The 13,525-nt window shown below is 45.9% G+C and overlaps 1 protein-coding gene across 2 annotated transcripts in view; it reads right to left on the bottom strand.

The window, feature by feature from the left end:
* The window catches only part of PRKDC (protein kinase, DNA-activated, catalytic subunit), a 408,896-nt gene that overhangs the window by 84,420 nt on the left and 310,951 nt on the right, over positions 1-13,525 (bottom strand). For both annotated transcript variants that reach the window (XM_044294047.1, XM_044294048.1), the window contains 2 exons: positions 9,365-9,538; positions 6,970-7,068 (listed from right to left, as the gene is read on the bottom strand). In XM_044294047.1, the coding sequence (XP_044149982.1) occupies positions 6,970-7,068; positions 9,365-9,538 (273 nt within the window). The remainder of the gene's footprint in view (positions 1-6,969; positions 7,069-9,364; positions 9,539-13,525) is intronic.

The raw sequence follows: 13,525 nt of genomic DNA, 5'->3' as shown, positions 1-13,525 counted from the left end.
AACCAATGACCGGCCCTGACATGTTCTCCGAATAGCCCATAACTGGTAATGTTCCACTTGGGGGACAGATCACCACTGCGACCAAACATTGGCTGTAGCAATGTACATGATCCCCATCCTTGCTGGAAGTATACAAATGGTGTATGTGGCGACCGAAGCACATTGAAGGCAACGGTGAATCCATGGAGCCAGCATCGGGCAGTAGGTAAGTATGCTTCCCTCGACGGGTTCTACTGGGTGGGGTGGGGGTTTATTTAAAACACTATTAGAAGTTGTACAAACCCTTTTAGTACACAACTTACCTGATAAAACTAAGCCCCTAAGTGTCTGTTATTTAAATGCACTGTAAGGCTACATGACCGTAATGTTTTTCGGATCTGCAAAACACTGATACCAGCCTGTGTGTGCTCCAGAATTTGCGGCCACCACCAAAGAAAATGCCTATTCTTGACCGCAATTGCTGACAAGGATAGGACATATGCTATCTTTTTTGAGGGGCCGCAGAAGGGAACTAGGGATGTCGACAGCACGCCGTGTGCTGTCCGCATATTTTGCGGCACCATTGAAATGAATAAGCCCACACCCGTTCCACAGAATTGCAGAAATTAATATTTGTGTTTCTGGTCTACATAAACCTCAGGCATTATATTCAACAGAGCTGGCTGACCAAAGCCTGTAGAGAGAGACATATGCTCTGTACTATGGAACCACAAGCACTCTGCACAATGCCATATGGTGTCTGCATTCTAGGAGAGAACACCTTTGTGGTTCTCTATACGACAGTTTGTTCCTTTTTTTTTGCAGTCACATTCATACTTTACTACTCTGAGGTTGTACAAAGCCCTCAAAGTCATGTGCATAAGCCCTTAACTCATACTTCTCCCCTTTAAGGCTTTGTTAACATCTGGGTCAGACACAGTGTTATGAGCCTCTGCCGCAGAATCCATGAAAATGGCAGGACAAAAATACTGCAGCCCAAAAAAAGGCTAGGCCTCTAGTACCACCTGTAGGAAGACAGGTATCCTAATGAGACACACAATCTAAATTAGGGCTGCAGCTATCGATTATTTTAGTAATCAAGTATTCTACTGATTAATCGAGTACTCTAATAAGAAAAAGCTAATTAAAAACTAGATTTTTGTACTTACCGTAAAATCTGTTTCTCTTCCGTTCATTGGGGGACACAGGCTTGACCATGGGTATAGCTGTTGTCGCTAGGAGGCGGACACTAAGCACAAAAGGTGTGAGCTCCTCCCTTGAGCTATACCCGTCCTACAGGGACCAAACTAAATCAGTTAGTGCAAAAGCAGTAGGAGAAGCAAGACAAAAACAGGAAAAGCAAACTATGTACAGACGCAGAAAAGGCCCATAAATAAGAGAAAGGGTGGGAGCTGTGTCCCCCAATGAACGGAAGAGAAACAGATTTTAAGGTAAATACAAAAATCTAGTTTTCTCATCTGTATCATTGGGGGACACACACTTGACCATGGGACGTTACAGAGCAGTCCCAAGGGTGGGAATAACAAGAAACCCTACTGCCAATTAGAGAACCGCTGTCTGCAAAACTCTACACCTCAGAGAAGCAGCTAAATCAAGAGAGGATGAGACGGGTGTTAGATGGAATGCTGACACAACCTTCGGAAGGAAGGACTGGAAAGAAAGCAGACTTATAAAGGTTGAAGTTGTAGATATACTACACGTACAAAGTTTAAGTTTTAAAGAATATAGAATTTAACGTGCTTAAATTTAAAACGATACCTTTATTATTCAACTGGGTTATAGAGCAAAAAGAGGTTTGCTCCAAGTGATATCCCGACTATGATACATACATTGGGACAAAGACTCCTCTTATAGAGAGGGAATAGATTCTGACATACGGTCAATAAAGTGCCGACTTGGTAAAAAAAGAGAGAATGGGGGTGGTGGGTAGATGGATGGGAAAATATTCTTTCCCTAGATGACCCTCAAGATCTAAGATCCTGTGCCCAGGGTTGTCCCCTGATGGTGGAGACACCCTGTCCCCGTACCTAAGTCTCTTTATTGCCCTAAAGAGGCCCTACTGGAAGACCTGGATTGAAAGCAAATAGATCCAGGGAAAAACAAAAAAACACACATATATAGATGAAATCATGTGTAGACAATAAAAATAACCCCAACGCGTTTCAGCTGCAGATAGCAGCTCATCAGGGGGTGATGTGAACGTAGGGAACAGCAAAAAAAAACTGATAACGTAAAATGATACTTAGCTCCTATGTAGTATATATAACCTGTTAGGTTCTAATAGTGATGATGAGCAACCTCTGTCAAGGGAGACATTACCTGTGGGTAAAGACACAATAAATCAGATATAGGTTACATGGTGGAGGACCAATAAATACCTCTCACCATGTCAGAGAAAAAAATAATGCTCACCGATCAGAGGGGGGCCCTTGGAGAAGATGCATCCAGGGTATAGGAGGCTAGAGGGCTCAGGTGGGGCTGGCTGTATCCAGAATTAAAGCGCCGGCATGTGGCGACACTTCCGGACGCCGAGATATATACAGGTTATATATACTACATAGGAGCTAAGTATCATTTTACGTTATCGGTTTTTTTTGCTGTTCCCTACGTTCACATCACCCCCTGATGAGCTGCTATCTGCAGCTGAAACGCGTTGGGGTTATTTTTATTGTCTACACATGATTTCATCTATATATGTGTGTTTTTTTGTTTTTCCCTGGATCTATTTGCTTTCAATCCAGGTCTTCCAGTAGGGCCTCTTTAGGGCAATAAAGAGACTTAGGTACGGGGACAGGGTGTCTCCACCATCAGGGGACAACCCTGGGCACAGGATCTTAGATCTTGAGGGTCATCTAGGGAAAGAATATTTTCCCATACATCTACCCACCATTCTCTCTTTTTTTACCAAGTCGGCACTTTATTGACCGTATGTCAGAATCTATTCCCTCTCTATAAGAGGAGTCTTTGTCCCAATGTATGTATCATAGTCGGGATATCACTTGGAGCAAACCTCTTTTTGCTCTATAACCCAGTTGAATAATAAAGGTATAGTTTTAAATTTAAGCACGTTAAATTCTATATTCCTGAAGGACTGGAAAGGGCTAAAGACTACTTTGGCCTGATGGAGGATCAGGAAAGGCGACTGACATGAAAGAGCCGCGAGTTCCGACACGCCATGGATGGAAGGGATTGACACCAAAAAGGCGACCTTGTAGGACAGGAAGCAAAGAGACACCTGCTGCAAAGGCTCAAACGGTGAAGACTGGAGAGCGTTGAGAATTAGATTAAGATCCCAAGGATTAAACGGAGGACGGAAAGGGGCGCAGCATGCGCAACTCCCTGCAGAAAAGTCTGAACCGCAGAAAGCAAAGCCAAGTTTCGCTGAAAAAGAATGGAGAGAGACGAAACTTGCCCTTTGAGGGAGCTGAGAGCCAGCCCCAAGTCCATGCCCGACTGCACGAAAGACAAGAGTCGCGGCAACGAGAAACCAACTGGAGACAGCTGATGACGCTCGCACCAACTAAAGTAGGATTTCCAGGTCCAGTGGTAGATTCGGAAAGACAACGGCTTTCTGGCACGAATCATGGTCTGGACAACAGCATCCAAGAAACCCTGAGCCCTTAGTACTGCGGCTTCAACAGCGACCCTAAATTCAGATGGAAGATCGGTCCCTGCGACAAGAGGTCCTCCCGAAGAGGAAGACGCCAGGGTTCGTTGGCAAGGAGGGTAACTGATAACTGGTAAGAGATGCGTGCCACACTCGGTGAGGCCACGAGAATGACTGGCAGACCTTCGGACCTGATCTTCTGGAGGAGAAGTGGAATGAGAGGAAGAGGAGGGAACACATAAAGAAACGTGAACTGACTCCACTGAATCACTAGAGCGTTGCACGCCAGGGCCATGGGATCCCTGGACCGCGCAACAAAGTCCTCAACCTTGTGGTTGAAGTGGGAGGCCATGAGATACACTTCCGGCCGACCCCATCCCTCGCAGACGGCTAGAAAAACCTGCGGGTGAAGAGCCCATTCGACAGGATCGAGACTCTTCCAGCTGAAGAAGTTGGCGATCCAGTTGTTGACGCAGGGGGTGTGGACTGCCAACAGCGCCAGAACATGGTTCTCCACCCAGCTGAAGATCAGAGCTGTTTCTGCCATGGCTGCCGGCCTGGTCATTGAGGTACGCCACAGCCGTGGAGTTTTTGGACTGAACTCAAACCGGACGTCCCAGGAAATGGTCGGTCCAATGCCGCAGAGAGAGACTAATCGCTCTCAATTCCAGAATGTTGATTGGGAGCGCTCCTCGTGTGACCACACATGCCTTGAACGGATAGATTTCCCAACACCCCCCCCCCCCCCCCCCCTCGGAGGCTTGCGTCCACTGTCAACACCGTCCAACGGAGAGGAAGGAACGAGCGGCCTGACGTCAGCATCAGGGAAACCGTCCACCAATTGAGGGCCCGGCGGGTCAAGGCAGAGAGACATAAGGGCCATCTAGAGAGGCTGGGGAACGGTCCCAATTGGTCAGAAGAAGAGTCCTGGTATGGAACTGAGCATAGGGAATAGTTTCGAAGGCAGAGACCATGTGACCCAGAGCCCGAATGCAGTGACAAACGGGAAGAGGACAGGGCCGCAAGAAGGGGAGAATCTGAAGACAGAGGGTGGATAGCTACGCAACAATCTCAGGGACTCCATCCGGAAGCGGCGGATCCAAAGGAAGCGGTTGAGTGCCTTGAGGTCAAGAACAGGACAAAACGTGCCCTCCTTTTTGGGGACCACAAAGATATTGGAGTAGAACCAGCGAAAACGGTCTTGCACAGGAACCAGGACAATCACTTCCTGCCGCAGAAGTGTGTGAATAGCCTGAAACAATGAATTTGTGGCAGGGGGAGAGGTCGGAGAAGATGAGCGAAAAAAAAAAAAACGGGACAGAGGGGCGGACCTGAACTCCAGCTTGTAACCCTCTGCGATGACCTCTCACCCCCAAGCATCCGAGACGTGATCCAGCCAAACATGCTGAAACAGATTAAGGCGGCCGCCCACCCGATCGGAGGGTGCCTGAAGCTGCACGTAATGCAGAGGAAGTCTTGGGCTTATAGGACTTGGAGCCCTGTTGACGGGGATGCCAGGAGGGTCGAGGCTTGAAGGAAGGCCACCAACTGCTCCCAGTGCCATCAGTTCCCCCACTCCCCCTACTAGCCATCACTGCCCAGCCACAGTGGCAGTGAACTAAAATACTTACCTTTCCTGTAGGGGCACTGACGACAATCCAGAGATATCCATCCTCTTCTTCACGTGCTGCACTGGGACCTGACGTCACAGAGCATAAGGTCATACTGCATGCACTGTATCCAGACGATGTGTGTACGTCAGGATCCAGTGCAGCACTGTGTGGGCAGGCGTGGGGCCATGGAGCATGAGTAATAGCAAGCTCTTCCCTCTTACTCCATGGTCACATTGCACAAACGAATCATTGATGCAAAAAATTTGCATCGATTATTTTTTAGTGTCGAGTTAATTGATTCATGTGAGTAATCGTTTCAGCCCTAATCTAAATTCCTCATCTCAAATACAGCACGAAGTAACCTGTGATTATTATTAGTAACTCAGTGGAGTGTGAAAAAAAAAAAACTGGGGTGTCTGGTGAATACCCACACTAAGAAGTGGAGAATACACAAACTTCTCACCCTCAAAGCTCAGCACATTGCCGCACCTCCATATATCTCCTCCCTCATCTCCATCTACCACCTTACTCGTGCTCTCCTTTCTGTTAGCGACCTAAGATTAATATCCTCCATAATTCGTACCTCTCACTACCATATTCAAGACTTTTCTCGAGCTGCACCTATTCTCTGGAATACTCTGCCCCGGAATACTAGGTCAATCTACAACTTCTCCACCGTCAAACGTGCCTTGAAAACACATCTTTTCAGGCAGGCTTATCAAGCTACCTAAAATGATTTTTCCCAGACTAAACCTTCCCCCACCAACTCCTCTGGCCTGAACTCGATCCTCTAACAATCCCAAACCCGAAGCAGATCGTCCGGCACCACTCCTGTCTGTTCAATAATGGCTCAAATCCTACTTATCACAATCAACTACCTTATGTGTCACCCCCAATTCCTCATACATTGTAAGCTCTTGCGAGCAGGGCCCTGACTCCTAGTGTTTCAGTTGCATATTATCCAGTTATTTTTATTTTGTTTATGAAACCTATGAACTTGTAAAGCGCTGCGGAATATGGTGGCGCTATATAATTTTTTTTTATTATTATTATACAAACTCCATACCTCATTGCTGTAAAGTAACAGTGCTACATACGGAGCCTGGATATACTCTTTATTAAATGTTTACCATCAAGTTTTATTACCTTGTACTGATGCTGCATTAGAATTCACAATATAGTCAACAATGCACTTGCGTTTCAGAGATTTTAGCTCTGAAATCAGTCAACATTTGTAAAGTTCCTTAAAGGGTTTGCCCAGGCTACAGATACTGATGACCCATCCCATGGTAGTCACCAGGCACTCTCCCCGATCAGCTGTTTGTGGCAGCCACTGGCATGGGAAACATAATTGTAGACTGAGCTGGAAACATTAGGCTCCATATACCGGGCAGTGGCTGTGCTGGAGTACTGCTGCCCGGCTATCATTCATGTGAATGGTACCAGAGCTATAGAATGCAGGTACGGCCCCTACACAGTGGACAAAATGCGGTACGGCCCATTCTGGCTGTCCACGGTTTAGTTTCCAGTGCCAGTTGCTGCTGGTAACAGATGATCGGTAGGTGGGCCAGGTGTCAGACCCCCACTGCTTTGATATTGATGACCAGTCCTGAGGATAGGTCATCATTATCTGTAGCCCAGACAACCTCTTTAACCTTGTTTGACAGGTTATCTGTTGAATTAATTTATATACAGTGCTCAAGACTAAAATAAGATTTAGTAAAGGAGAATACAATAGTTTACACTTACTGAAGCTCTGCATTTTCATCTACCAGTCCTTCAAGTAATGCCTCCTTGGCCATATTAAAGACCTCCTGCGAATCACTATCCGATTGGCTCTCTAGATCTCTGGAACATAAGGTTTAATACACACATGATTAGATACAGAAACTCTGGCAGGACCTGATAGGGCAGAGCATTGCACAAGTATTTTCTAAAGCATCTCTGGCCCTGCTTGCCACAAGTATTCATTTAAGGCTGCTTTAACACTCGCGCTTGGTGCGGATCAGTCATGGATCTGCACAGACGGATCCAATCAGATAATACAACCGTCTGCATCCGTTCAGAACGGATCCGTTTCTATTATCTTTAACATAGCCAAGATGGATCTGTCTTAGCCACCATTGAAAGTCAATAGTGGACGGATCCGTTTTTTTTATTGTGCCAGATTGTGTCATAGAAAACGGATCCGTCCCCATTGACTTACATTTTGTGTCAGAACGGATCAGTTTGGCTCAGTTTCGTCAGATGGACACCAAAACGCTGCTTTCCGCCTCCAAAGCGGAATGGAGATGGAACGGAGGCAAACCAATGCATTCTGAGCGGACCCCGATCCGTTTTAGACAGCTTGTGAGAGCCCTGAATGGATCTCACAAACGGAAAGCCAAAACGCCAGTGTGAAAGTAGCCTAAAGCAGGGGTACACAGCCTGGTGGCCACATGTGGCCTTGGATGGCATTCTGTGTGGCCCCCAACCAACTGGACACAGAAATGCTCGTTTGTGTCTGGTCACTGCTCACATGCATTTTCCATGTCAATAAGAAGTAGTAGCATCTAGTGCGGTAGCAGGGACAGGTAAGTATTAATGGTGCACTGTGAGGCCATCTCTGAAACCCACATATATTGGCAGAATGGGGGTCTTCTGATCCCTGTGTTGCACTCCAGTACGGGGCAGACGAAGTGCAGGGGTGGCCATTCATGAATACGGCTATCTTTATTGTAGTTTATGGCATTAGGAATATGGCAGTAGGAAAACATTCGGCTGTTTCTGCAATTGACATAAAAATGCTAAGGTAAGACACACACTTACTGGTGTGTGAACTGTGCAGAGGAGGACCCCATTCTCCCAAAAGGTGGGAGTCCTGGAGGTAAAACCATTAAAGGTATTACCATGCCATTAATGTCTCAGACAGTAATACCCATTTAACCTTTACTGCGGCCTTTCAGAATGGTTCAATCTGACAATGTGGCCCTCAGACAAGGTGTGTGCATCCCTGATAAAGGAATAACTAATAATTTAGTCTTTAAAGGGGACCTTTGGAAATCCTATAGATTAATAGGAGACTAAAATATATAACCTCTATCAAATCTATGCTCCCTCTTGGTTTTCTTCCTATTTCTCTGGCTCCTTCAGTGTGTCATTCGCTGGTTCTACTTCTCCTCTTTCCCTTGCTGTCAGGGTTCCCCAGGGCTCAGTCCTGGGTCCTCTCTTTTCTCTCTAAACAGACGCTATATGACAGACTATCTGTAGATTTGGTTTTTAGTACCATCTCTATGCTGACAACACCAAACTATACACTTCATCCTGTGACATCACCCCCTATGCTGTCTCTGACAATGTCCTCTGTCTATCTGCAACTGAATCTTTCAAAAACGGAACCTCTTCTGTTTTCACCATCTACTAATGTACCGAAACCTGACACTTCCCTTTCAGCCTGTGGCACTACCATAACTCCTAGGAAGCACGTCGGCTGTCTCAGTGTTTTGAGCTGGAAAACATGACTGTGAGGGGGAGTCTGCCTATGCAGTAGGTAAAGATCTCTGCTCCTATCTACTATTATTTCGTACTGGATTTTTCCGATTTAGCAGCAAAGTCAGATGATTCTCCTATGTGATATAGAACAGCTGGAGGAGATGGTCGATTGCACTGAAGTAAAAAATGAAAGTATAAACTGTATCCTTGTAATACAGAGGATAATTCTCTATTTTGTTAGTGACATTCATTTCAAAGATTTCTTACAATTTAATCTACTGACACAGCGTGCCCTCCATTACCTCTCCTCTTGGCTCATAATATCCTGAAATGAGTGGCACTAAATGACCAGCTTTGGGGGAAAAAAAGCTAACCTTTTGCGTTATTTTGTAAGGTGCTGTAACGCAAAGGTTTTTGTTTCAAAGCTGGTTATCGCATGCCGCACGCCATATCCCGATTGAAGAGGAACAGGGACGACATCTGTAATGTCACTTTTCTTCTTTTTCTTAGAACTGATAGGCCAAGTTAAAACTTTTTTGGGCTTTCAAATTGACCAAGGCATGTCGGGCATTGAGCAAAGGGTTAAACATAATAGATGATAAAATAAATATAAAACATTTTTTCAATGCGCCTGTAAACATGATAACGAGCAGATGAAAGTAGGGCTTATTACCTGTAATTGTCATAGATCCACATGAGAATATCATACATGCGTTCCCGACAAACAGGAAATTTGTGACAACTAAATGCAATTACAGATGGCAATAGTTCACGAAGCTCAGATGGTTTCAGCTTGGCTAACAACTTATATACTATATCAAGGCACACTCTCTGTCTTTCATCATCTCTGAAAGGAAATGAGAAGTATGAAAACATTAGCAAATACAATTTTGGAAATAAAAGTACTAGATATCAGTGGTACTGTATGGAAGACAGGAGTCATCAGCCTTGAAGTTAGATTAGGCAAGAATGAGGTTCTGACTGCCTATTACGCTCAATACTGCTCCTCTATAAGACACTACTCAGTGGCCTAACTTGAAGCTACAGGGCCCCATTGCAATACTGTAGAAGGGCCCGCTCCACACTGCACCATTTTTATAATACTGGTGCATTCTGATAAGGCAGTTGGACTTTTTGGGCCTCCCGTATGCTTATGGGCAAAGGTGCTGCTACCTCTGCATCCCTGTTACAGGGCTGAGATTCAGTCCTGTTATGATATTTAAATTAAACTAGACACATGGTTGAGAGAGTAACTTCATTCTGCCATGTCCATAGTCATGACCCAATCTTTTCCTGTGCTGACAATCACAGGTACAACAGATTCTGGGTAGGCAGGTGTTAATAGCAATAATCCTAGAAACAGGAGCAGTACTCACCCAGACCAGCTTCCTGTGAAGTCTTACAGGACCATCTTACATTCTAAGGGCTCATTCAGATGACCTCCGTGTTTAGTTGTCCGCAAATTGCAGATCCGCAAAACACGGATACCGGACTGTGCGCTTTCCACAATTTGCGGACGGCACATAGCTGCCACTATTATAGAAATGCCTATTTTTGTCCACAATTGTGGACAAGAATAGGACATGCTCTATCTTTTTTTTTGCGGGGCTGCAGAATGGAACTACGGATTGCGTCCCATTTAATGGAATAGGTAAGCACCCGTTCCAAAATTTTGCAATACCATCCAAACGGTGGTCTGAATGAGCCCTTAGGCTAAGTATCTGCTGTCTATATTGTTAGACTATAGGCCAGTTACATGGTGTACGTATATGGATATGACCATGATATTAAAAATATTTGTATATGTTGTACTACACTGTAGTTAAAGGGTTTGTCTAAGTTATGTTTTTGTTATTTGTATGTTTCTAACTAGGCAAATGTAATTATGCACTTACTGCATCTCCAGTTGCTGTTTTGTCAGAGGGTCACATAACCTGTGATGTCAGCTACTCTCCCTGCTCTGATGATGTTTCGTGCACAAGCCTGAGAGAGCAGGTATGTGCCTGTACACCTCACTGTGCTGGCGACGCCCCCTGCACTGCCAGCTGCTGCTTATTGCGGTCTCCCTGGATTCTTGAGGAAAAACATTAACCCCTTCAACAGCAGAGACTCAGGCTGAAGGCTTTACTGAGTAGCTGCAGGCAGTGAGGAGACAAATGCTGGGCACAGTAGCTGACAGAGGAGTTCTGCAGAGCATTGCACAAGAACAGGTATGGGGAAGATCCTGTGTGTATCAGCAGTGTCATTGTACAGCTAGGATTTGTAGTCCTACAAATACAACATGCTGCTGAGTATCCCAGCAGGCAGACATGTCACTGGGCAGCACTGTATTTTTTTTGCCTAAAACTTTCTTCTCTTAGTTATATATTGCTGCCCATCAGATTTATAGTGCTATTTTTTTTTCATAACTCGGACAACCCCTTTAACTAAGGTGTCTTCTATTACATCTGCAATATTTGTGCGTTATTCCTAGTGATACCAAGCCAACATATTGTAGCTGAGGTATAAACTGAGAACAATACAACAAGCTAGGGGGAAAGGGTGAGAAACGGAATGGTCTCCTCCAATTGTATGGGGGCTGTTGGTCCGTGAAAATTGATAATATAGAACATGTTGCATATTTTGATGTCCATTTTTCAATGCCCATCAAAAAAAAATCTACGTGAATAACCCCATAGACTACCACTGTTCTTGAAATGAAAGCCATAAAAAAAAAAACTTCATCACATGTCCTTTTCTCGCTCGTATCATTGGGGGACACAGAAGACCATGGGGTATAGACACTAAGCAAAAAAAAAAGTGTTCGCTCCACCTCTCAGCTATACCCCTCCTGCAGACACTGAGCTAATCAGTTTTTTAGCTTAGTGTCCGTAGGAGGCAGATATTTTTTCTGCAGGTCTGCCAAAGTTTTTTCCTTTTTATTTTATTTTTCAGGTTCGGGCTGCAGGTGGGTTCTGACCACCTGTTTTTCCCCACACTTGAGCGGGGAGACCAGCGGGTCCTCAATCCTGCTGCTCGTTCCCCACCTCTGGAAGACCAGGAGGAACAGTGGATCTTAAATCAGCTGTTACACGCCAGCTACAGTGTCACCTTGGCTACTACTTCTGGAAGTCCCCCCTGTTACCGGTGTAGCCCCCCCCCCCCCCCCCTCCCCAAGGGGCAGCACACTGAGGAAGGTGACACTGCTAAAATCAGGGTGGGCAGAAACCGTCTGGGTAAGTATATTACCTACCAACTCTTCTTCCCCCTGTGCCTGAGCCCCCCTTCTCCTGTGTTAGCTAAGTGAACAGAGGAATATATGTCGTTTCTCCTAGACCTTGGCCCCTGTATGTGGTGACTCACCGCCTCAGTCCCACCTCCGGTCCCCGGCCCCATCCGCGTCCTGCAAGCCAGTCCCGGCGGTCGCATGTCTCCTTGGGCGGGCTGCCGCCGCTTTTCTACTCTGTAAGGCCGCTCCCTCCATAAATCACCGCCCCAATTGGAAAGTTCTTCAGGTCGGCCCCGTCTGTACTCGAGGCACCGGCTCTACGGCCTACTAGGCCACATCTCCCAGCGTGTTCCGGGGGCGGGATCTGTTTTTTCGCCCCACCAGCTGCCAAATAAGCTCCGCCCCTGTCTTCTGCTTAACCCCTTCCTTGCCTCGGTACTACTGTGCTGAGAAAAGTGCTTACTGGGCTCTCTGCTGAGGCTTACAGTGAACAGACTGATGTGGGTTCAGTTCCTCTAGCTCTGTTTTGTTAGATGCGAACTGTATGTAAAAAAAAATAAAAAAAAAATAAAAAAAAAAATATATATATATATATATATATATATATATATATATATATATATTTTTTTTTTTATTTTTTTTTATTAACCCTTGGAGCTATATGGTCCTTCTGAACCTAGTTCCCAAGCCATTATGTAAGCAGAATTAATTTCTGTACCCTACTGCTGGATACATACGTCCTATAGCGCAAGCAGAATCCTGGCACTTACGCTGGGTACCGCACTCCCTGTAGCTTACCTTCCTTCTATAGGCAGAGTAGTTACACTACCACTGAATTCTGTGAGTCCTGTACATTCCCTTCCCTCCTTAGGTGGAATGTGTGCGCTCACCACTGCACCCTGGACATACTGTAGAATTAGGGTACTTTCACATTAGCGGCAGGGAACTCCGGCAGGCTGTTCCGGCGGGTGAACAGTGTGTCGGATACGTCCTGCCGCTAGTTCATGTGTGCCCCCGGACTGCCCCTCTGTCCTCATTGGCTATAATGGGGGCGGAGTTCCGGCGGGGGCAGGGCAGCGCACGGCGAGAGGCAGCCGGACTAAAAGTACTGTATGCAGTAATGTATGCCAGAGTCCCCTGCCGCTAGTGTGAAACTAGCCTTAGCCTCCGCCTCTTTTGATAGGCGGAGTAATTGCCCATGCACTGGATTCCATACAGCCTGTAGCATTTCCCTCCTTCCATAGGCGGAGTACTTGCACTACCACTGGCTGATGTACAGCCTGTAGCATAGACTGAGTAATTACCCTTACACTGGATACCGTACAGCCTGTAGAATTATCCTTCTTCCATAGGCGGAGTAATTGCCCTTGCACTGGATACAATACAGCCTGTAGCATTACCCTCCTTTCATAGGCAGAGTAATTGCCCTTGCACTGGATACCGTACAGCTTGTAGCATTACCCTCCTTCCATAGGCCGAGTAATTGCCTTTGCACTGGATACCGTACAGCTTGTAGCATTACCTTCCTTCCATAGGCGGCGTAATTGCCCTTGCACTGGATACCATACAGTCTGTAGCATTACCCTCCTTCCATAGGCCGAGTAATTGCCTTTGCACTGGATACCG

Source organism: Bufo gargarizans, chromosome 5, assembly GCF_014858855.1.
Source record: "Bufo gargarizans isolate SCDJY-AF-19 chromosome 5, ASM1485885v1, whole genome shotgun sequence".
NCBI lineage: Eukaryota > Metazoa > Chordata > Amphibia > Anura > Bufonidae > Bufo > Bufo gargarizans.
The sequence above is the reverse complement of the archived record's forward strand: the minus strand, read 5'-3'. Positions and strand labels throughout refer to the sequence as shown.